The sequence below is a fragment of the Balaenoptera acutorostrata genome, chromosome 1 (assembly GCF_949987535.1).
Source record: "Balaenoptera acutorostrata chromosome 1, mBalAcu1.1, whole genome shotgun sequence".
NCBI classification, from domain to species: Eukaryota; Metazoa; Chordata; class Mammalia; order Artiodactyla; family Balaenopteridae; genus Balaenoptera; species Balaenoptera acutorostrata.
The window spans coordinates 134,899,763-134,925,689 of record NC_080064.1 but is presented as its reverse complement, the minus strand read 5'-3'; the positions used below and the strand labels follow the sequence as shown (position 1 = coordinate 134,925,689).

At 37.4% G+C, this 25,927-nt stretch overlaps 1 protein-coding gene across 3 annotated transcripts in view; it reads right to left on the bottom strand.

Moving 5' to 3' along the window:
- Positions 1-25,927, bottom strand: part of RABGAP1L (RAB GTPase activating protein 1 like) — a 706,627-nt gene that overhangs the window by 245,160 nt on the left and 435,540 nt on the right. For all 3 annotated transcript variants that reach the window (XM_057545595.1, XM_057545598.1, XM_057545602.1), the window contains exon 15: positions 8,216-8,290. In XM_057545595.1, coding sequence (XP_057401578.1) covers positions 8,216-8,290 — 75 coding nt within the window. The remainder of the gene's footprint in view (positions 1-8,215; positions 8,291-25,927) is intronic.

The following is a 25,927-nucleotide window of genomic DNA, read 5'->3' as shown; positions in this document are numbered from 1 at the left end:
GCCATTATGGCCCACTGACAGAGGATCTAAATCCAGCAGAACTGCCAACCAATTCCTCTGGCCAGATGAGGTCACTGGCTTGGCTCTGCACATGGGCAGAGCTATAGGCTGGGACTTCTCCTGGAGTGCCACTGCAAGCAGAGATGTGGTCTGCCAAGATTTCAGCATTGGTTGTTGTAAGTCCCACCCCCTTCTCTGTCTCTATCTGATCTCTAGAGCACAAGCCCCATAGATTCCCCTAGTGATCTCTATGAGGTGAGACCAAAGTAGGCATCCTAGGAAGCATTTTGCAATGCTGGGGGAGCTGGATGTCCACCTCGGACTCTCACCTTCGGATGTTGTAAGGATAAATGAGATGTATGTGAGACACAACGTAGGCATGTGGTAGGTGACCAATAAATGTAGATTTCCCTTTTCTTTCCCTCCTTGAACACAGAGACTATGTCTTACACATCAACAACTACCATAGTGCTTTATACACAGATACTCAAAAGAATATCAAGGCTTCCTTTGGAGTTAAGGCACACAAGCTTAGGGTGAATGGCTGGGGTGGGGTATACTATGTAGAATAGCTATGTCTTTGAAATTTTACTGATCTTTTAAGGCTGATCATAAATGGCACTTAGAACATGAAGTCTCTGTTATTCACTTTAACCTGATGAGATCTCTGCTTTCTTTTAATCCCAGAGCTCTTTGTGGCATGTAGTATAGTAATTTGTATGCCTCTACTAACCTCTGGACACTGCTTTAACTTTGTAAGTTTTCCCCCAAAACTCTTAGCACAGAGAGTTAAATAAATAGCAAGTATTCGATATTTATTTAAGATAATTTTAGCAAAACTCTGAATACATCTGCCTTTATCAATGAAAGCATGTCACTCACACAGGGCAATCTGTTGGCAACTGTGAAGGTAAGAGCCAACAAAAATGTAGAAGGAAAGGATTGGTGTGAAAGTGGAAGCAAGGTGCAGTCAAATGTAACTATATTAGTACTTCTTTTAATATTACAAATGCTAAACATAAGAAATTTTTGTATAATCTGTATTTTGTATTGGCTATTAAGCTTGTCCCTCAATTAACATAAAAAATCAATCAAGATCTGATAATCAATACCTAGCTGTACTATCAAACCTCACTAGTATAAGAGTGGGTTCCCCCACTAAGTAGTATTGTGGCATCCACCTATTTTTTAAAAAGCATGAAAATGACTATTTAACTTATTACAATGATTAATATTTCATTGAACTACACAATCCAATTTATCATTGATATGCAATTGATATGTCTAAATTACAATAAAAATAAATCACTGAACAATACATTTTAAAATAAAGTATTAAGAAGTTGGAGCATGGTGTGTCTCTAATAGTGAATATCCATCTTTGCTATGTATAGGAGCTTTGTCATGGAATCAGTATTGTTTTATTGGGGAAACAAAGAGATAAACATTAAAATCTTATAATTTAAGATATCAAAATGTCATCCATGGCTCTACGAAATACAAAACTAAATACCTGCCTCACATGTACAATCTGAGAATCAAGCATGATGTAATCACTGTGTGCTAACAAATGTTGATAATGATCTGCCACCTGTACTAACAGAGGTGATCACTGAATGGAGCCAGTCTCGAAGCTTCACTGCTTCTCTCTGCAACGAACTAGAAAACAAAGCAGCCTAAGTGTTTCAAAAGTCTTTAAGACTCACCTGAAGTAACAGACATCAAGATGTTTTTTGAAGTAAAATTATAGGTTGATAATTTAAAATAATCCCCTTATTTAGGATAAAACTAAGTTTTTTATTTCACATGATTGTGTTTCACGTCTTTTTGTAGTCAATCTACCTTTTTCTATGAAGGTAATGAATATTCCACTGATTTTTTTTTGTTTTCTTCAACAAAGGTGGATGCTAGTGACTATTCTGAAAATCATAAATTAATGTCTTCATTTTCTATTTACAAATTGAAAAGCAAATAGATGAAAACTTCTGTTTGTTTATTTTCCTTTTAAATCAAATACATGCGAAAATACATTTAAATTAATGTCTATTTGTAAGTCTTAAAACATACTGTACCACATATTAGTTTGCTATGTGTGCTCAGTATAAGCTAGGGTCCAAAAGAGAATCGGCTGAGCAAATAATGATTAGTTTAGAAAGAATAGCATTGTTAGAGGCATTCATTCATGACCCCATTTGATCCTCACAAAATTCTGTAAAGTAGGTATTAATTTTACATTCTAAATATTAGACTAGTAAAGTTCAAGGAAGTTAAGTGATTTGTCAACAACTACACATCTATTACGTAAAGCCTGGACTTAATCCCCTGGCTGCACTCTTTTTGTGCCAGATACATAATAAGACTCTACACTTATAATACAAGGTATTCAATATTCATAAAAACCCTAGAAGGATGATAATATTATTTTCACTTTATATTATAAATGAAGAAACTGAAGCTCAGGAAACTTGCCCAAGGTCATGTAACTTGAAAGGTATTAGACCACAATTCAAATTCATAGTTGTGCTTTTTACTATCCTTTGAAGGAGTTCAGCTTTGAAAGGGCAAAGAAACCTGAGAGAGCTAAATGGGAGGATCAAAAGAGGATATTTTTTAAGGTAAAATGTCTTGAGGATATTTATAGGACACAAAGAGAAGATGCTGGGTAATGGCTCCAAAGCTCTGATGCAAGAATTAACAGAGAACAGGAAAACCTCTTGGATTTATAAGGAAAAAGTGATTTGAGAATATAGAAGGGCTTATTAAAAATATACTAAAACTCTTATTGTAAAGAATCACTGTAAGATAACGTGATGTATCTGTCTAGCATCCCATCTCCCTATCATCTGATGTCAAAATCTCCTTTCTTGTAGGAAAACCATTCCATTTTTCAGGAGGAGTTGATCCAGTTCACTGTCAGCTCTGAGGTGGACTCAAGACTGGGCCAGCCCAATCAGATACCCTACCTTCCTGCCCTTAGTAATTGATTCAAGGATGGCAGATTCCCAAGGCAGGCCAACCAGAGTCCTTCAGGGTTTTTGTTTGTTTGTTTGTTTAAGTGCAGGAGCTATAGCAAAAGATGATCCCTTTTAAATGAAGTTGGAAAACTGAAAGGATACGAAGCCGGGCCAGTCTGCAGCCAGGCTGCCCACTTTGTGGCCTGCCCATATAAGTTAAGGCAAGAAAATTTAAGCAGAACAGAGATACAGAGACACAGATTTCTGATGACAAAATATGAACTCTGGAATCCAACCATATCAAAAGCATCTCTGCTCTGGACTTCCCAGTTGTGTGAGCCAATATATTTCCTTTTTAATTTAAACTACTTTTAGTTAATGTTACGTCACATGAGCAGAAAGATTCCTAAATAATATAATGGCACAAATATTTTCACTTATATACACATATAAAGACACTAGGAAGCCTCTATTTTGTTACCTTGGACTCTGTAGAATCCTTATTTTCAGGAAAACTAAGAAGTAGCTCTGCTTCTCATTTCTTATGCCCACTGGTTAAATCTTATCTGAAACTTGTCTTTTTTGGGGGGACGCATTTAAAGATCTGTAATTTTTAAACCTTATATTATTTTGAAATATGGCACACAGAAGAATACATAAAAGTTAAATTTATACTTCAATGAATATATGATTATGAAGTAAAAACAGATTAAGAACTAGAATACTGTTAATACTCCTGAAGATCCCTATGTCTCCTCACCCAGTCACGACTCCCAATTTCTCCTCAGAGAAATCACTGTCCTGATTTTAACAGTAATCACTTCATTGGTATTATTTATATTTTCCATGAATGGAGCATCCTAAAAATAGAGTTTACTTTTGTCTGTTATTGAATTATACTAAAATGGAATCATACCAAATGATACCAATAATTTGCTTTCTCACTAAACATTATGCTTGCATGATTCATTCACATTAGCCTGTGTAGTGTGACACATTTCTTTAATTGCTGTATAGTGTTCCACAAAATGAATATACCACCATTTATCCATTTTAATGTCTAATTATAATTCTAATATTAGACATTATAATAGTGGGCATTTGAGTTGTTTGAATATTATAAACACTGATCCCAAAACAATTTTAATACATGGATTTTAGTGTACATGCTCATAAATTTGACTAAAGTATGTATCTAGGAGTGGAGCTGCCTGGTATGCATATCTTTATCAGATAAAGCCAAACTGGTTTCCAAATGAGTTGTGCCTGGTTACAGTAATACTTTTAAACATTCTGGATTATCCAAAAATAATGCTTTTTGCAGTTGGAAAGCTTCCATACACATTGATATTAGTTTACATACAGTGATTTAACCTTAAAAAGGAGCATAATTTTCTGAAAGTCTAAAAAAGTATATGTTCAATTAAAAAGAAAACCTTAAAGCTGCTTGACAATAAATATATGAGAGAAATATATTGGGGTTAAAAATTATCTAAAATATTTTATATGATTCTTAGAATAAATGAAATATATAAAAGGACATTATTTATTACACTAATAATATAATGATGATATTACTGATAATTATTACATATTTAACTTCAAAGGCAGACAAACACAATAATGGTTACAAGCAATCTGTGTTATAACAGTTTTTCCAAACTGTAAATGATAAATTTCTTATAATTCCATCAATAGATATAACAGCATCTATGTGATAAACATTTAATTCTTCCACTGCTTAAACTACTACAAGTTACAAAGCTATTATCAAAGCTTCTGGAAATTTCCAAGCACCAGGAGAAGATACTTATTTCTTAAAACTATTTAGACATGGAAAAACTTTAAAATTCTAAATTTTTGTTCTTGAACCTACTTTCATTTTTGGTCTTTCTTTCCTCTTAGGCAGTGAATGTGAAATATAAATGACCATGGGTGAGGAAAAGACAGCATCCCAAAAAGAAGCAGGTTCTGACAATGATTAATATGGAGTTGCCAAAGGACGTCTGGCAGCAAAAAGAAGCAATAGCTTATGTAACTGATAAAAAATTAGTCAGTAAGACTCTAATAACATATCTCCCTGGAACATGAGATAGTGTATTTGATGAATTGTTTAAGCTAGAGTGTATTCTTCTACCTACCTAAACCACAGAGGCAAAATTAAATATGGAAAAGAAAAAATTACAGTTAACTTCTCTTATTTAAATTGGTTAATGGATGGGTTGGTCAGTCAATGAAATATGCTGATTAACAGAATTATCACATATACTTTTAATTAAAAATTACAATGTAAGATTTTTTTTCATTAACACTGAATATCAGTTCATCTTTCCTCCAGGATTCTGAAAGCATTTCTATATTTCCAGTTATTTTTACAAGCCATGGCAACAACTGCATAGTTCTATTAATGTAGAAAGTGTAGAAACTAAAGTTTACTGGAAAGTGTAGAAACTAAACTGAATTTCTATTCATCTTGTCACATACTTTGGAGGCAATTTTGTTGAATATGTTTACAATGGCTGATTTTCCATGACCCTTGTAATAGGACAGTAGATAATGTAAAAAAAAAAAAAAAATCTGGGTTATTTGAGTTTCCTAGTTACTTGAATCACTGCCTCTCTTTTTTTTCGGGGAGGAAGTATGTCCAGAGAAATATGAACTTACAGTTAACTAAACTTCTGTTAAGTCTCAGAACAGATTTCCTGGAGTGATATTCTTCTCACTGAAGTTTAATCAATATATTATAGTGTGTTTAATGGGGCTACAGGTCTAAAATACTAAACTGTGATATATTCAAAGATTACTTTGTGGAAGATAAAGCTTCACTATCCATGGCTTGGACATCAGCTGCTCGTCAGAATGATCATAAAATCTCCTTTTAGAAGAATGGTGGCTATGAAACTTGGTGAACATGTCTATGTCACTGTTTATAGTCTCCAGCCCCTTGTGGTAGGGACCTGACTATGCTAACTACTAGGTGGGTTTAGTAATAGAACAAAGGCTCCAAGAATTTGTGACTATAAAGTACTTGATTATCACAAGAAATCTGAAGAACATGGGCTGTGGAGATGACAAAAAAAGGACAGCAAGGAGAAGATCAAAAAGACCATAAACAGATAAGGATGCCACAGAGAAAGAAGTCAAACTCAAAGTTAAAGTGAATAATCACAATAGAACCTCCATATATTATTAGTATCATTAAAATCAAATGATCAGCATTAGGACCACAAGTCTATTATAATTGTTCTTCGTTTCCAGAATGCAAACCTAAAAGAAATGCTTTTGTTTTAAACTTGCTGGACCTCTCTGCTGCATCTGACATTATACAATGTTTCTTCTCTGTTGAAAATCCAGAAATTCTTCAAGGATTCCTCTTCCTCATCAGCCCTCTAAATATCTGGCATTCCTTGGGATCTATCCTGTTCTTCTTCTATTTATTCTTCTTATATGGTCTAATCCACTCTCATGATTTCAGCTTTGATTCCTCCCCCAGTGTCAGTCTCCAGTAAACAGTTGGTTGCTGGACAGCTTTACTCAGATATCCCCAAAATACCACCCCCCACAAATTTCAAAACAAAATTCATCATCAACTCCTAACCTTTCTTCTCCATTCAATCTCAATGGATGTGTTTTCTATCTCACCTCAAAATACCATAATTCATCCAGTCACCTAAGCAAGAAAACTATAGACATGTTACCTTTGACCCTTCCTTTGTCAATCCATCCATGAAACCTACGAATTTTGCCTCCTGCATGTTTTTAGATTTTTTTTTTTTAAATAAGTTTATGTACTTATTTATTTTTGGTTGCGTTGGGTCTTCGTTGCTGCGTGCAGGCTTTCTCTAGTTGCGGCGAGCAGGGGCTGCGCTTCGCTGTGGAGCGCGGGCTTCTCACTGTGGTGGCTTCTCTTGTTGCGGAGCACCAGCTCTAGGCGCCTGGGCTTCAGTAGCTGTGGCTCGCGGGCTCTAGAGCACAGGCTCAGTAGCTGTGGCGCACAGGCTTAGTTGCTCCGCGGCATGTGGGATCTTCCCGAACCAGGGCTCGAACCCGTGTCCCCTGCATTGGCAGGTGGACTCTTAACCACTGCGCCACCAGGGAAGTCCCCTCCTGCATGTTTTTAATTGTTTTTTTCTCTGGGTCTCCATAGCTCTCATTTAGATTGATGTTTCCTAACTGGTCTCTCTGCTATTGCTTGCTCCCTTCAGTTCAACTCTCTACATGGATATAATAATTTATCTGAAGTGAACATCTGATTGTCATTCCCTTGCTTCAAACTGATCAATGGCTCCTCATTAGCTTTAGCATAAAGCCCACATTTCTTGACATTATTAAAAAGTCTTCATAATTTGGTTCCTGCCCATATGACCATTTTTACCTCATACCTCTCTCTGCATACAATTTCTATAGCAACGGTATAGGAACTGTCATTTCATACTGTTCCCTTTATATGCTGTGCCCTTTGTGTTTCCATACATTTGCTCATGTTGTTCCTTTTGTCTACCAATCTCTACTCCCTCTCTTACCCAGCTCACCTCCCCCAACCTCAATTATTTATGTCCTGGCGAAGCTACCACCTCCTCTAGAAAGTCTTTTCTGAAAGTTCTGGCAGAGCTGAGTTGGATAATTCTCCTCTCTAGTCTCTTATTCTGTGCATCGCTTTCACTTAGCACACTATAAGTTCCTCTATAGTGATCATCACAAAAATCAGCACAGATACATAAAAAGAATTAAAATAATAGGTATGTGCGTACATTACCTGTGCCCCATCCTAGCCCATGAGGTCTTTGAGAACACAAACGATAAACTATTTGTATTTGTAATCCCACTTCCTAGCCCAGTACTGACAACTGATTCTCAATAAATGTTCTGTTAAATGAAGGTGACTAAGAGGAAAGAGAGTATACAAAAATAAATCACAAAAAAGATGAAAGACTTCCTTGTCACATTCCTTCATCATGGCTCTGGTCCTGCTCATGTTTGGGCAGTTACATTGACTTCTTTAATTCCAGAGGGTTCTAGTTAAAAATAACTCCAAATAAGCAATTTATTCCCTACCAGCCAGCAAAATTAATTTTACTGAGAAACTGTCCTGTTCGTGACATCAGATCTCTTACTTTATCACCAAAAGTACATTTTAAAAAAGATATGCCATGTGTAATCTCCATCAGGTAAATGGAGAATAAGAAGGGAAAACAAAACCAAGCAGCAAATAAAATAAACTTGGCAGCACCATGCCCTTTATTACACGGAAAATTACTTACATGCAGCAGCAATACAGCAGCAAGAAAAGACTGTCCTTGACAGTACCCAATGTCTTCGTCATAGACAGAGTAGGCCTAGAGAAAAGATGAAAAGAAAGAAGTATCGTAAACATTCACAGAGTTTAACCTAAGTGCTAGCTCACACCAAGCTGCTGCTTGTTCTTGCCCCTGGTCTGTCCACCACAATTTCACTGATCCCCCAATTTGGATGTGTGAGCCATTAGCACAGTGGGATCCCTCAAAGAGGCTGTACATTTCCTAAAGCAATTCTAGATGTACCAATATCCCCAGGTTCATCTTTAGAATCTGGAATAAAGAGATGCTCAGAGCACCTAAATTAATTTTTAAAGATCCATTATGGTTTGTAGTCAGGCAAAAGAGACTGTGGGAGGCAGGAGCAAAGAGTGGAAGAGGGTGGGAAGGTTCTACAGTTGATGTGGGAATTCTAATGCACTATATGGGGGAAACCGTAATGCTGTGAGAGTGCAGTGCAGATCCCCTAACCTAACAGAAAAAAAAAAAAAAATCACCCTCTCTAGCCTCTACATGTTCTCAGACACCTTCTAAACTACTCTCGCACTTTCCAGAGGCTAAAGGGTGATTCCTCCCATCTATACCACTAGGGCAAACCAGAAACATTTAGTATTGCCCTGCATTTTTAGCAGGATGGCTGGGAGAGAGCCTCTTGCCACACATGCCACACACTATCACGAATGTTCTGGCTATTCACCATCTTCAACATCATTCTAACCAGCCCGGCTAGTACAGAGCCAGAGGCCCATTCACAGGAAATATAGTATCCCTAGAGAAGCAGCTATCATACCATTCAACTTAATAGTCACCTTAGTCTTCATAGGAAAGGAAATAAGGTTGTATGCTTAATACTTCAAACTGCTGAGATTACAATTTTTTAAAAAAGATAACCCTGTTCAAGTTTTTAATAGGTTGAATCAATTACAGTAGGCAGACCATGCTGATCAAAGACTATAGTATAGGAATTAGTAAGGTTTGCTGTTAAAGTCCAAATAGTAAATATTTTAGGCTTTGAGGGACACTTACATATCTGCTGTATATTGTTTTACTTTTCTTTTTTTTTTTTTTAAAGCAAGTGATTTTGTAAATTTATTTATTTTATTTATTTATTTTTGGCTGTGTTGGGTCTTTGTTTCTGTGCGAGGGCTTTTTCTATTTGCGGCAAGTGGGGGCCACTCTTCATCGCAATGCGCGGGCCTCTCACTATCGCGGCCTCTCTTGTTGCCGGGCACAAGCTCCAGACGCGCAGGCTCAGAAGTTGTGGCTCACGGGCCTAGTTGCTCCGCGGCATGTGGGATCTTCCCAGACCAGGGCTCGAACCCGCGTCCCCTGCATTGGCAGGCAGATTCTCAACCACTGCGCCACCAGGGAAGCCCTGTTTTTCTTTTCTTAAACAACCCCTTACAATATAAAAACCATTTGTGGCTTTTGTGGATTAAGGGTAGTACAAAGTCAGACAGCGTAGGCTATAGTTTCCTGATCCCTGATTTAGAACAACAAAAACAACAAAAATCATTCAGATGCTCCTACATTTATTTGTAAAAGACAAACACCCCAACTGTGCTGTTTAAATCCTGGACATGTATCCCATTCCATGTATCCCATCTATCTGTTGTACTTCATTAAAGTGAGGGGAATCTCCATTTAATGCACTATGATTTTGTAAGTATAAAAATACTCTCTGTCCAGGGCAATGGTTATCAAAGATAAATAGGAATGGTTACCATAGGGAGGGTAAGTGGGGTATCTCCCATATGCCAAGGTAGTCAGATTACAGGAACTAGAACTCTTTTTTTTACTTAAAAAAACTTTATTGAAATATAGCTTATATTCAGTGAAATGCATACCTTTTAATTTCACAATTCCTTCAGTCATTTATGTAACCCCGTCATTATAGACTATTTCCATCATTCTAGAATGTTCCTCATGCCTCTTTGCAGTCAAACCACCTCCACCCCAGGCCACCAGTGATCTGATTTTTTCTACAATCTATTATTAGCTTAGCATTTTTAAAAGAATTTCATATAAATGGATTAATATAATATATACTTTTTTGTGTCTGGCCTCTTTCACTCAGCATAATGTTTCTGAGATTCTTCCATGTTGTTGCATGCATCAGTAGTTCATCCCTTTTAATCAGTGGGTAGTATTCCACTGTATGAACATACCACAATTGGTCTATCCATTCTCCCATTGATGAACATTTGGGTTTTTTTCCAGTTTGGAGCTAGTACAAATAAAGCTGGTTTGTATACACAAGGCTTTTTGTGTACATAGGTTTTCATTTCCCTTGGGTAAATACCGAGGAGTGGAGGTTCACGGTTCAAACGATAAGGGTATGTTTAACTTTATAAGATATTGCCAAACTATTTTGCAAGGTGGTTGCTCAATTATTGCATCCACACCAGCAAAACATAAGAGTATTCACTGCTTCAGATCCTTGTCAATACTTGACACTGCAAGTCTTTTTCCTTTTATTAATTCCTGTGGTTTTGACTTAAATTTCTCTGATGGCTAATGACATAGAGCATGTTATCATGTGCTTTTAGGCAACTGATAACATATTCTTTTGTGATTATCTCGTCAAGTTCTTGCTCATCTGTTTAATTGGGCTGTTCATCTTATTATTGCTGATTCATGGGAGTTCTTTGTACATTCTGTTGACAAGATCATTGTCTGACATATGTATTACCAATATTTTCTCCCAGTGCGTGACCTGCCTTTTCATGCTCTTAATGGTGTCTTTTGAAGTACTATTGTTATCTTTTAACCTTCTTCTGCCAATGTTGATATTATCACACTCTCTTCTAATGAGAGAAAAATTATATCATGGAATCATTAGCTAAAGAATTTGAAAGAAGCCTTTCTTCATTACAACCAGTTTCCAGAGCTCAGCCTAATTTTAGAAACTGAAAGATGGATTAGCATCCTTTTACTTATTTAATTTTCTTTGAGTTATATAGTTATGAGTCCTTATTTGTACTTTTATCCAGAGCTCATGGGTGTGTGTGTGTGTGTTACGGTGGAGGGAGAGTTACAGAGAGAAAAGAGAAGGAAAAAATAACAAAGAAAGAGGGGAAGGGTTCTAATACTATCCCTATTTACTGCATTCCTGATGGTGCTCCATCACTTCCTTTTCCATGAACAAGGAACTCTGAGATCTGTTGCTAAGAGATTATGTCACATATATTTTCAAGGCTTCCCTTCCCCATAAAAGATGTCTAAGTTGAGGATTCCTTAAAACTGGGGATCTCTAAAGTCAATCATGCTTCATCGACCCTGACAAAACTTTGACAAATGTTTGATCCATCTTTATATATTTCACGTTTACTGAGAAGTGTGCTACTTATATGTTCGTTTGTGTTACAAGAGAAGTCCAATATAAAATGAAGGTCCATAACACACCAAAGAAGGGATGAACTCAGTGACCTCACAAACTATTCTCTAACTGGAGAGCTGAGAATAAAAGTGCAAATCAGCAATGTATTGATCTTACTTTCTAATTGTGTTATGGCTTTGGATTAGGTTAGCAACAAAAATGACTTTTCAGAGGCCACCTACTAAATCTGATTTTATGATTCACAGTTTGAAAAACACAATGTTCTAGAAAGTTCTTTCCCTTGGAGTTCTTCCAAGCACTGTTTGGCTTTATTCTAAGCCTTCTCTGAGTTGAACCAAATCTTTTCCCTCTATTTGAAACTTGCCTCTCTTTGCACCATACCTCTCCCCACTCCTCATTTTAATTGCTTTTCTGGCCAGACGCCTGCTTTCAGACTAACTTTCAAAAACCATCTGAGTACCACTTCTATAATGGAGGAGTAATTCCTACTGGACCAACCTTCCCCCTGGTAACAAATTTAAACTATATCAAGACAAATATATAAAATGACCATCTGAAGGCACTGAACAAAAAAGCAGGAAGAAACTGAAGGGGAAAATAAACTTGGATGAAGGGAATGACACTGGGTAAAATTCTCATTCTTTATGGCTTTTGCTGGAGGTCATGCACCAGTGTGGATGGCTAAAACTTGGATATAAAACTGTAGACTTATTCGCCTGAAGAACCAGGGAACAGATTGGGGTGACCATAACAACTAGAAAGCGAGAGTGGAAACACTAGAAAAAAAGAGTAACAGAAGAGAAGCCTTTACTACACTTAGTGTAAAAGTATTTACAATATCCAAGACAAGGTAAAACTGATACATATATAGACAAATAATTAATAGAACAGAATAAAAAGTCTAGAAGTAGAGCCACACTCATACAGTCATTTAATTTCAACAAAGTTACCAAGATAATACATTGGGGAAAGGAAAATTTTTTATATATGTAAAAACGTAAATATATAAAAATTGTTTCAACAAATGTGCTCAAACAATTGGATATCCATATGGGGGAAATAAATGAACCTTCATCCCTACTTCACTTCATATGCAAAAATTAATTCTAGATGTACTAGGCTCCTAAACATAAAACTAAAACTATAAAGCTACTCAGGGAAAACACAGAACATCTTTGTAACTTGGTAAATGCAAAGGTTTCTTAGCCAGGGCACAGACACATTAACTATTAAAAAAATAAACTGATACAGTAGACATCATCAAAATTTAGAAACCTCCACTGACAAAAGGACACTGTTAAGAAAATAAATAGGTAAACCACAGACTGGGAAAATATTTGCAAATATATCTAAACAAAGTCTTGAATCAGAATATATAAAGAACTCCTACAACTCAATGTCAAACAACCCAATTTAAAAATGGACAGAAGATATGAAAAGACACTTTACAAAGAAATATCTATGAATGGGCAAAAGGAACGTAGCCAAGTGTAGAGGAGATGAAGACGGTGGATTAGGAGGATGAGGAGCTCACCTCTCCCCATGAACACATCAAAAATACATCTACTTGTGGAACAACTGTCACTGACAACTAACTGGACACTGGCAGAAAGACTCCTGTACAACCAAGACTATAAGAAAGATCCACAAAGAATTGAGTAGGAAGGGAAGAGAAGTGATCAGGTTGGGACCTGTGCCCCTAAGAGGAGACTCAGAGGAAAAGGGAGATTACATGAGCAGAGATCCTCCCTGGAGAGTGAGTGGTGTGAGTCACATACTGGGTGACACAGCCTTGGGGACCAACACAGGAGAGACAAGCTCCTTGGCTGGTTGGAGGGCCAATGGGACCAACAGGAGGGCTGTGAAAAGACTGGACTTCATTTGTAAGAAGCATGAGCACGCTCGCTCCTGAAGCAGGACAGACAGGTGGTTTGTAAACTGCATGGGTGGCTAGCCAGCTTCCTGTGACCACTCCAGTGTGTGCCCCCGTTTGAACCAAATGAACACTCTAGCCCTGCTTGCTTCACAACGCAGCTCCACACTGGGGTGAGCGCTGCCATGGTTGAGGAGGAAGCTTGGCTGTGAGACACAGAGATGGCTCAGACCCAAAGCGGCAACTGAGCAGGCAGAGGGAACCGTTATTTACACAGGCAGTGTGTCAGAAGCAGTCTGGGTCTCAGACCCCAACTGGACTGCCACAGCCCAAGCCCTGATTTACCCCAAATGCCCACACCAGCACCTCTTGCTCAAACACCATCCCTCTGGGGAGAGGGTGCCAGTGCTGGGAAGGGAGAGAGCACGTACTGTTCATTTTCATTTGTCTCCAGGTCTTTTTAAATTTCCTCTCTGATTTCTTCACTACCTATTGGTTGTTGAGTAGCATACTGCTTAGCCTCCACATGTTTGTGTTTTTTTCTTGTAGTTAATTTCTAGTCTTATATCATTGTGGTCAGAAAAGATGCTTGATATGATTTTAATCTGCTTAAATTTATTAAGACTTGCTTTGTGGCCTAGTATGTGATCTATCCTGGTTAATGTTCCATCTGCACTATCAATTGCTCCATTTATGTTTGTTAATATTGGCTTTATGTATTTAGGTCTTCCTATGTTGGGTGCATATATACTTATAATTGTTATATCTTCTTCTTGGACTGATCCCTTTATCATTAAGTAATGTCCTTCTTTGTCTCTTGTTACAGTCTTTGTTTTAAACTATATTTTGTCTGATATAAGTATTGCTAGCCCAGCTTTCTTTTTTTATTTCCATTTTTATGAAATATCTTTTTCCATCCTATCACTTTCACCATCTGTGTCTTTGGATATGAAGTGAGTCTCTTATAGGCAGCATATATGAATCTTACTGTTTTTAAATCCATTCCACCACTCTATGTCTTTTGATTGGAGCATTTAGTCCATTTACATTTAAAGCAGTTATTGATGGGTATGTACCTACTGCTATTTTGTTAACTGTTTTCTGGTTGTTTTGCAGTTCTTTTTTGTTCCTTTTTTCTTCTTTTGCTCTCTTCCTTATTGATTTGATTACTATTTTTAGTGTTATGTTTAGATTCCTTTCTCTTTTTTTCATGTGTATCTATTACAGATTTTTGGTTTGTGGTTACCATGAGATTCATACATAACAACCTATATATATACATGATAAGCTGATGATCACTTAAGTTGGAATGCATTTTTACTCACCTGTCCCCAAATTTAATGTTTTTGACATGATATTTTACATTTTTTGTTTTGTGCATCCCTTAACTACTTACTGTGGATATAGATGACTTTACTATTTTTTTCTTTTAACTTTTGTACTAGCTTTACAAGTGGCTGATTTACTACCTTTACTGTATGTTTGTCTTTATTGATGAGATTTTTCCTTTTGTAATTTTTGTATTTAAATTTATGATCTTTTCTAGTTAGTGAGTTCCCTTTAGCATTTCCTGTATAGCTCGTTTAGTGGTGCTCAACTTTTTTAGTTTTTGCTTGTATGTAAAACTCTTTCTCTCTCTTTCAAATCTGAATGATAACCTTGTTGGGCAGAGTATTTTTTCTTGTAGATTTTATTCTTTAATCACTTTGAATATATTATGCCACTTCCTTCTGGCCTGAAAGTTTTTGCTGAAAAGTCAGTTGACAGCCTTATGTATGGGTTCCCTTGTACATAACTCGTTGCTTTTCTCTTGATGCTTTTAAGATTCCCTATCTTTAATTTCTGACATTTTAATTATAATGTATCTTAATGTGGACCTCTTTGGGTCCATCTTGTTTGGGACTCTCTATGCTTCCTGGACCTAGATGTCTGTTTGCTTTCATGGGTTATGGACATTTTCAGCTATTATGTCTTCAAAAAAATTATCTAACCCCCTGCTCTCTTCTCTCTCTGGGACCCCTATAATGTGAATGTTAGTATGCTTGAGGTTGTCCCATAGGTCTCCTAAACTATCCTCATTTTAAAAATTCTTTTTCCTCTTTTCTGTTCAGCTTAGGTTATTTCTACTACTTTGTCTTCAGTTCGCTGATCTGTTCCTTTGTATCATCTGATCTACTGTTGATTTCTCCTAGTGTATTTTTTATTTGTTCAGTTATTTGGTTCTTCTTTATATTTTCTAACTCTTAAAATTTTCACTGTGTTCACCCATTCTTCTCCTGAGTTTGTTGAACATCTTTATGATTATTACCTTGAACTCTTTATTGGATAGATTGCTTACCTCCTCCTTGTTTAGTTCTTTTTCGGATGTTTTGTCTTGTTCCTTCATTTGGAACATATTCCTCTGCCTCCTAATTTTGCGTAATTCTCTGTGTTTATTTCTGTGTATTAGGCAGGTCAGCTATGTTTCCCAATATTTGAGAAGTGGCCTTAGGTAGGAGCTGTCTTATGGGGCATAGCAGCACACTCCCTTCTGGTCACCAGAACTTTATGCTCTAGGGGTATCCCCTATGTGGGACCCTTCTGTTGTGGCAGGGTGCACTGGTAGTCAAGGCTGGCCCCTGACCTGGTTGGCTGCCAGGACCGCCTTATGTGGAGGCTGCCAGCTGGTGGTGGGTGGGGCCAGGTCCGGGCAGGGACCTGCAATTTACTTTAAAATACTTTAAAGTATTAAAATGGATTAATTAATTGAATATAAGGGTAGATGGACAGAGACATATGTGATAAAAAAGTAACAAAATATTATAGAATCTAGGTGACAGGTTTATGGATGTTCACTGTACAATTCTTTGAGTTTTTCTGTGTATTTGAAAATTTTTTGTATCTTTTGGGGAAAAAAAATCTGTGTCTGTATTCTGTCTCTTCTCTCTGATCTGGACTATAGACTACTCTTCTGGCTGGGGTCCCAAGAGAACTTTATATATTCATTCAGGAAGTCACTATTTACTGAGCACCTATTATGTAATCAAACACTGTGCTGAGGTAGATACCAAGATGAAAAGATATGGTCTATACTCCTCAGCTCAGAGTCTTGTACAAGAGTTCAGCATGTACAATGAAAAAGTACACAGTGAGATAAGTTCTGATAGTTATATGGAAGATCAGAGGGAAAGGGTGGGTAACCAGGTCACAATGCCAGGAATAGAGAGATAAAGGCCAGGGAGGCATCTCAGACAAGGTGATACTGACTTAATCTTAAAGAAGAGGATGTGACCAGAATTGCTGCAAGCCTGGCCTCACATTCTTGAAGGAAGAATACAGAGATGCTTCAGGTATGCTGCAGGGGAAAGGCATGTACAAAGGCAGACAGTGTCAGACACTGTGATAAGTGCTTTTCTACATTCTCAATTAATCCTCACAAAGCCTATGAGATAAGAAAAGTGACATTTAGAGAGGGAAATTAACTTGGGCAAGGTCACATAGCTAGAGCCAGAATGTGAACACAAATCTTTTCAAATACAGAGCCTGTACACTTAGTACCTTTATTACACCACCGCTATAGATTGTGTTCTCCCAAAATGAAGGAGGGCCTATTTTCTGATTTGCCTTGGGGGTCAAGAGAGATAGGAAATAAGATTCCATACTCTCAAAAGAAATGACAATCTGATCAAGGGCAGCTTAATATTTTTCAATCCATAACTTATGGGTTTAGGGAAGGAGAACTTTCAATTTCTTTATGTAATATGCATGTTTATTAACATACTGACTACAGGTAAAACTTAGACACAAAAACAGAGATAGCTGTTAAAGCTTAATCATGTTGGTTCTAACATTTATATATAATGTAAGTTCTCCTTATTGAAATTAATATGGAAAACACTTTAACTTTTTTTGCCTTGTGAATAATTGTTATGCATTGATAGGGATGCTAACTTTGAAAATAATTTTCCACAGGGAAGTGGGACTTTGTTTGCCAGCCCAAAATATACAATAACCACTACTGCTCTTGAATTACCTTAAAATCATTAAGGAATGTTTTTAGTCTTACAGCTAGATTGTCTAAAGACTTATCTACAACCTTATTTTTCCCAAAACACACAATAACCACTACTGCTCTTGAACTACCTTAAAATCATTAAGGAATGTTTTTAGTCTTACAGCTAGATTGTCTAAAGACTTATCTACAATCTTATTTCTCCCAAAACACTCTCACACACAAACCTTTATCAGATTGGTACAGGAAATACAGAATAGTGTTTCTCTTTTGTCCCAGAAATAGGCAACATAGAGTACTATTTTATCAGACAATCACACTTAAAGATGAAGGAAGGTCAGACTCACAGGAAGAATGAAAAGGAAATCAGAAGATGTTCTCTAACAAGATAGAAAGGCTGCTATGTGGGCATGCAAGAAGGGATTAAACTTCTAAAACAGATTCCCATTTAGCTTCTTGGTACTGCTAAAGTACTGCTGTGTTTGCTGATTTACTGGCTATCGATAGACAGTAGTTCAGTTCACCAGTTTTAACCATGATACATTTCGTGTTTCTCCAAACCCTAACCTAAATATTGAGCTGTCACACAATTTAACATAGCTCTGAGGACAATACTGAGAACAGGAAATACTAACTCAGATCTCCTCACTTTAACAGGAGCTTGACATTTATGTAAAACAATTTGCCATTTATTAGTTAGACAAACTGTTTCATCTATCAGTACAATGAACTTCTGCCAACATGAGGTCAAAACGAACAAACAAACAAACAAACAAATCAGCCTTTGGATTATTGCTCAGTAGCCCTTAAGTGAGTATGTTAGGGAGAAACAACCAAATATAAAATATGTGGAATAAACTCATTTACAAACTGAAAAGAGGTCTGTTCTCACAATCTGAGAGACAAAAAAAGAGATACCCAGGAAAGACTATTTTAAAGTAATGCCACAATAAGCTAAATGAAAAGAGATCACAGGGTGACAAGAATCATCAAAACACATGGTTGTCTAAAAGAGATTAGGATAACATTTAAAGAAAAGATTATTTAATACAGCACAAGAATACAAGTAGCTTTTCAAATAACTTTTAGCATTAATTTTTCTAATTGTTAACTAGCCAATAACATTTATTTATCAATAACTACTATCTATTTTTTCAGATATTTATATATATAGTAATTTATTTAACCCTTAAAACAACCTCTAAGTTAAGTACTCTTACTATCCCCATTTTATAGAAGAAGAAACTGAGGCAAAGAGAAAGTAAACAACTTGTGCCAGGTCACCCAGTTAGTAAGCAGCAGACCAGAATTCAAACTCAGGCAGCTCCAGAGCTCAAGGCCTTAGCAACTGTCACTATACAGTCTCTAGATCTTAATGATTGTTGACATGTGTGGCAGAGTTTAGGTGAGCAACAATAAAACCTAATGATAAAACATAAATTTTTCTTTTTGCTATGTATTCAATAAATATTCACAAACTAAACAGAGAGAGAGAGCTTTCGTTAAAGAATGCAGAGGAATGATAATCACAAAGTTTAGGACAGTGGTTGACTCTGGTGAGGGAACACTGAATCTGAGAGGAGCATCTGGAGTATTCAAAGATATTGGTAATAATGTGTTTCCTAAGTTGTATGTACAAGGATGTTTCTCCTATTATTGACTTTTAAAAATCATAAATACAAATTATGTTTACTCATTTGAATGTACGATATATTCCATAATTTTGAAAATCTAATTAAAGTTTAAAAAGATTACTTATTAGTAACATTCCATTCAACGGTTTGTGTTAAGATTTCAATTTGGGTGACATCTCTAGAATATAAATATATGAAAGACACACATTGAGCTTCACTGGGGTTTAATATAATGATTAAAATAGTGAAATAGACGACCAATGAAAAGTTCTCTTCTTGGAGAAAACTGTATATATGTACAGTAGAGTCTCCTTACTTACAGTAGATATGTTCTATGAAGTTTCTGCAAACACTGAATTAGCAGATACTCAACCACTGTCCGTAGGGGATAGAGGGTGTTAGGCTTCTGCAAGTCTCTGGTCACATTTTCAGCAACTGATCAATACATAACCTTGTGTTACGTGTGTTTCTATTTAAATGCACCTTACTTAATAGTTACTGTTGACTCACTAATACTGAGATCACTGTCAACAGTGCTGTCATGCACGCCTGAACGAAATTTATCTTCACACATGTATCTCCTCCCTAAGGCACATCACAGCCTTCCTGTGCTCGGCAACACTAGACACTTAGCACGACACTTGGGGGACATTTTAAACAGCAAAATCACCTAAAGCACAAAAACGTGGCACTAACTATACCACAAAAAAAGACACTTGGGTATAGTATTAGAGTTGAAACAAGAAGGCAGAACAGTACCCAGTTTCATCTAAACTTGGAACGGATGCATCAGGCGACTCAGATTTTTCCACACTGCGCACAGGCACATCAGTGAATTGACCACAAAAGAACCAAGAGTATTGATTTTGGGGTTACAAATAAATCTTAGCAAGTAGGTGAACCTGCAAATATGGAATCTATGAATAATGAGGATTGACTGTGTGTGTGTGTGTGTGTGTGTGTGTGTGTGTGTGTGTGTGTATGTATCCGCTTAGAACAATATCTGCATCTATCCATGTCTACATATCTTCTTGAAGATATATATCTTTTTGGATACACACACACACACACACACACACTCATATCCAGAATTAAGCTGAAGTCGTTTATTTCTGAATTAGTCTACAAAAAGCAAATTGATACAAAGCATTTTTAATTAATAAAGCCAAAATTGTTATTGATAAATTATTAATTTTAAGAAGGGCCACAAACATCAGAAGAAGCAAGTAAATGAAAACTTAATGTGAATGTATCCCCACACTACAATTTAAAGTTTTAAAATTTTGTTATAAATAAATATTTTTATTAAAAATTTTCAGTACCCAATATCCCTTATCATATTCTTTTCACTCAAGCTTTTAGAATATTATCAATGACATGTTTTTTTTTTAATTTCTTTACTATTCAGTACCAGTAGTCCACAGTGATTAACCATTCATTTACCATTATTTTCTGTGAAAATCAGCATGCGCTTTACCATTAAAGCAATATGGTTATGAGGTTCTCAGATTAGGTGAAATCACAAAATTAGCCCCTGACTGCAATGACCAGGACAGTAACTCTAAAATAACTGACTGTTAAAAAGTTTACTTAAAAATTTTCTTATAATGGATCTAAATGCCAAATACTTCAAATTCCAGCTCTGCCATTTACCAGCATTATTTAAATTCCCTAAGTCTCAATTCCTTTGAGACAACAAATATTTATTGAGAGTCTACTATGTGAAAGACTGGTATAAGCAGTGAACAAAATGGACAAAAACATTTTGCTCTCACCATAATTCAAAAAGACTTGTGTACCACAATGTTCATTGCAGCTCTATTTGCAATAGCCAGGACATGGAAGCAACCTAAGTATCCATCAACAGATGAATGGATAAAGAAGATGTGGCACATATATACAACGGAATATTACTCAGCCATAAAAAGAAACAAAATTGAGTTATTTGTAGCGAGGTGGATGGACCTAGAGACTGTTATACAGAGTGAAGTAAGTCAGAAAGAGAAAAACAAATACCATATGCTAACACATATATATGGAATCTAAAAAAAAAAAAAAAAAAAGGTTCTGAAGAACCTAGGGGCAGGACAGGAATAAAGATGCACACATGGAGAATGGACTTGAGGACACAGGGAGGGGGAAGGGTAAGCTGGGACGAAGTGAGAGAGTAGCATGGACATATATACACTACCAAATGTAAAATAGATAACTAGTGGGAAGCAGCTGCATAGCACAGGGAGATAAGCTAGGTGCTTTGTGTCCACCTAGAGGGGTGGGATAGGGAGGGTGGGAGGGAGATGCAAGAGGGAGGGGATATGGGGATATATGTATACGTATAGCTGATTCACTTTGTTATACAGCAGAAACTAACACACCATTGTAAAGCTATTATACTCCAATAAAGATGTTTAAAAAAACCACTTTGCTCTCATAAAGCTTATTTTCTAGTGGAAAAAGATAACAGCCTAAATAAATACTAACATACATACAAACATACATACACATATGTTTGAAAGTAATAAGTGCACTGGCAAAAAGTAAAGCAGGGAAAGGGGCTAAGGAGTTCTGGGCTAAGAGGAGATGGCAATTTTAAGTAGGGTGGTTAGGGCAGGCCATACCGAGAAAGTAACAGTTGAGCAAGAAGTCGAGAGAGGTAAAAGAGCAAGCCTCATAGATCTCTGTTAGTAGATTGTTCCAAGCAGAGGGAACAGCCAGTGCAAGGGCTCTGATGCGTGAGCAAGTCTGCTATGTATGGCTAGGGAAGAATGCATGATGGAAAGAATAGTAATACATGAAATCTACAGCCTTGTAAACCACTGTAAAGACTTCGGCTTTTACAATGAATAAGACAGAAAGCCACTGGAAACAGGAAGACAAGGTAGGTAATTATAGTTTAGACCAGGGTGGCTACAGTGGAAGTGGTGATAAACAGTCAGGTTCTGGGTGCATTTTGAAGACAGAGCCAAAAGGACTTCCTAATGGATAGATGTGTGGTACTGTGAAAGGCAGTCATGCACACCCTGGTCGACTTTTGCATGGTGGTAAAAGAGTGTGCCGTAGGCCTGGAACATTTCCACACATGGAGATAAGGAGCCCTCACAGCTTTGGCTGGGCTTACTGCCTTGTTTGGGAATATCTTTCCCTTTTCCGGGCTTGATGTGTACTTCTTTGTTCTGCTTAAGTGTGTGTGTCATATGGCACCTAGCCAGCCCCACTGTTACCTATATTTTCAGTGAGGAGGGACTGTGGTCCTTCCCTGCAGCACAAGTAGGGTGCATGCAGACCATCTCCCTGCAACAGCTGCAGGGTAAGACCTGCTCACCACAGGGGACTGACACTCACTACTGAAGCTGATCTTGCTCGCTCTTTTCTGTGAGAATAAAGCATTGTTCCTTCCAGTGCCCGTGTGAGTCGTTATCTTTCTTAGGAACCCCAACACCTACAAACCATGCGGTGGGTTGACATCCTGCGACTGCTGCCCCTGATGGTAGGTAACAGTTGTTACTTTCTTAACATGTAGTGTAAGAGGAAAAAAGGAGAGTCAAGGATGATTCAAGGTTTCCAGCTGAGCAGCTGGAGAAGGGAGTTACTCCTAACTGAGGTAGAAGAGACTGATGAACCTTTATGATTTGGAATACATTTGTTTTCTGACCAGACCATTTTCAGTGCAGTGATACAGGTGAAATCCTGACTGATATAAGTTTGGGAAAGAGTTGGAGAAGAAGAAATGGTTACAGCAAGTATAGTCAAATCTTCTGAGGACTTTTGTGATAAAGGGGAGCAATTATCTTCATCTATAACACAAAGGTAGTAATAGAACCACCATATAAGCTTTTTGAGAATTAAACAGAGTGCCTAGCACACAATGAAGTGCTGAATAAATGGTAGCAATGACAAGCTGACATCAAGGAGGATTACTATGCCCTTTTCCCAAATATCCCATTTGAGCCATCTTCAGAATGAACATGAAGCTGTCTGAAAGGGGTCTTACTCACTACTAAAATTTCTTACGGATTCTTAGGTTCACTGACTTCTTGAGAATGATCAGTTTTCTACAGATGCCAAAAAAAACCCCCACCAATTTGTTTAGAGACATAAGTCGTACCTTTTTTTTTTTTCACTCTTTGAAGCCAGATATGCCAGTGTAAGTCTAATAAATCTTTATAAACTCTCACAAGAGAAACTCATGAAAGACAGAAAGGATAATAAAATTCATCTTTAAAACATCATTAAGCTACCATTTCCTTCCTGGTGCCATTAAGGAGAGCAAGACAGACACACACAGGGGTGGCCTGGCATGGTATATCAGACCCTAACCAGAATGACAAGGCCATCCACGTGGCAAAGTGGTGGCCAAAAAAGGGGAATCAGGGGCTGACAGGATGAGGAGTACCTGCAGGGTGACATTCTGGCATGGGGTGTTAGAGCCTTACCATGGTAGAGTCTATTTGTGTAAGACAGAATTGATAGCAGCAATGGGAGACTGGTTACATACAGGAATGTATATCTAATGGATAAATATTAAGGATTACGGGAGCTAGGTTTCTCATTGCCAGAGAAGGGAGTTACAAATGCAGGAACGAAGAACACTAGAATTAATCCTCTGGAGTTGGACTGAAATTGGAAGTATTCCTATGACTCCATGGTTTTCAACACATATAAACAGATATAAAAACAAATGTGGCTTTTGCACAGCAAAGGAAACCATAAACAAGACGAAAGACAGCCCTCAGAATGGGAGAAAATATTTGCAAACGAAGCAACTGACAAGGGATTAATCTCCAAAATATACAAACAGCTCATGCAGCTCAATATCAAAAAAACAAACAAAAAATGGGCAGAAGACCTAAATAGACATTTCTCCAAAGAAGACAAACAGATGGCCAAGAGGCACATGAAAAGATGCTCAACATCACTAATCATTAGAGAAATGCAAGTCAAAACTACAGTGAGGTATCACCTCACACTGGTCAGAACTGCCATCATCATAAAACCTACAAACAATAACCTACAAACAATAAATGCTGTGAAGAAAAGGGAATCCTCTTACACTATTGGTGGGAATGTAAACTGATACAGCCACAATGGAGAACATTATAGAGCTTCCTTAAAAAACTAAAAATAGAACTATCATATGACCCAGCAATCCCACTCCTGGGCATATACCTGGAGAAAACCATAATTCCAAAAGATACATGAACCCCAGTGTTCATTGCAGCACTATTTACAATAGCCAGGACATGGAAGCAACCTAAATGTCCATCAACAGAGGAATGGATAAAGAAGATGTCGTACATATATACAATGGAATATTACTCAGCCATAAGAAGGAACGAAATTGTGCCCTTTGCAGAGACATGGATGGACCTAGAGATTGTCATACAGAATGGAGTAAGCCAGAAAGAGAAAAACAAATATCGTATATTAACACATATATGTGGAATATAGAAAAATGGTACAGATGAACCTATTTGCAAAGCAGAAATAGAGACACAGACGTAGAGAACAGATGTATGGACACCAAGGGGGGAAAGAGGGAGTGGGATGAACTGGGAGATTGGGATTAACATATATATACATGGTATATATACCATGGTATATATACCATGTATAAAACAGATAACTAATGAGAACCTACTGTATAGCACAGGGAACTCTACTCAATGCTCTGTGGTGACCTAAATGGGAAGGAAATCCAAAAAGGAGGGGATATATGTATATGTATAGATGATTCACTTTGCTGTACAGCAGAAACTAACACAACATTGTTAAACAATTATACTTCAATTTTAAAAAAATGTGGGCTGTAAACATCAGCAAAGAAAGTCAGAGTAAGGATCTCCAAAAACGTACTTCTCCTTAACAACAAGAAAAATATCAAAAATTGTCATAATCAACTTTTTCAGAGCTCTGGATATTGACCAAAGGTTTGCAGCATCCTGAGGAACATTCATTCCAGAAAAACAACTGAATCTTGGTAAGAACAAGGAACTCTGTAGAATTTTAAACTTGCCATAGTTCCATCCCCTGCTCTGCAGCAACATTATGACCTTGAAAACTAACAGCCTGCATTTGCGGTGAAAACAAGCAGCCTGGCAGCCACCAAAGGGAGCACAATGGGGCTAGAGCTCCTGCAAAGAATCACACCCAGAGAATTATCATTATTTTACCTGTCCAGTGGTTCCCCGAAGATTCTACCTGCAAGGCTCACTCAATATGAAAGCCTTTTCCCCCAGGGTCATTTGTCAAAAACAATTACAGGCAACTGTTTAATACTGTGACTGCCTGAGGTGGTAGATAAAAGTTGGAGTAGAGGGACTTCCCTGTGGTGCAGTGCTTAAGAATCCGCCTGCCAATGCAGGGGACACGGGTTTGAGCCCTGGTCCGGAAGATCCCACATGTCGTGGAGTAACTAAGCCCGTGCACCGCAACTACTGAGCCTGCGCTCTAGAGCCCACGAGCCACAACTACTGAGCCCGCATGCCACAACTACTGAAGCCCGCATGCCTAGAGCCTGTGCTCTGCAACAAGAGAAGCCACCGCAATGAGAAGCCCGTGCACCACAACGAAGACCCAACGCAGCCAAAAAAAAAAAAAAAAAAAAATGTTGGAGTAGGCAAGAGATTATAATCAAAAGGCTTAAAAGGAAAAGCTTGGAAACAACATGTCCATAAGGGCTATGAAAGACCCAGACATACTTCTGGGAATTTATAGGGTCATACCTATGCATAAGGCTGTAGAGATGCCCAAAGCTTTGGGTATGCTCAGGAAAGGTCTGAGAAGGCTTTAAGCTCTCATCTCTGGCTGACCTTGAGAGTCTGCACAAGCACAAAATGAAGGC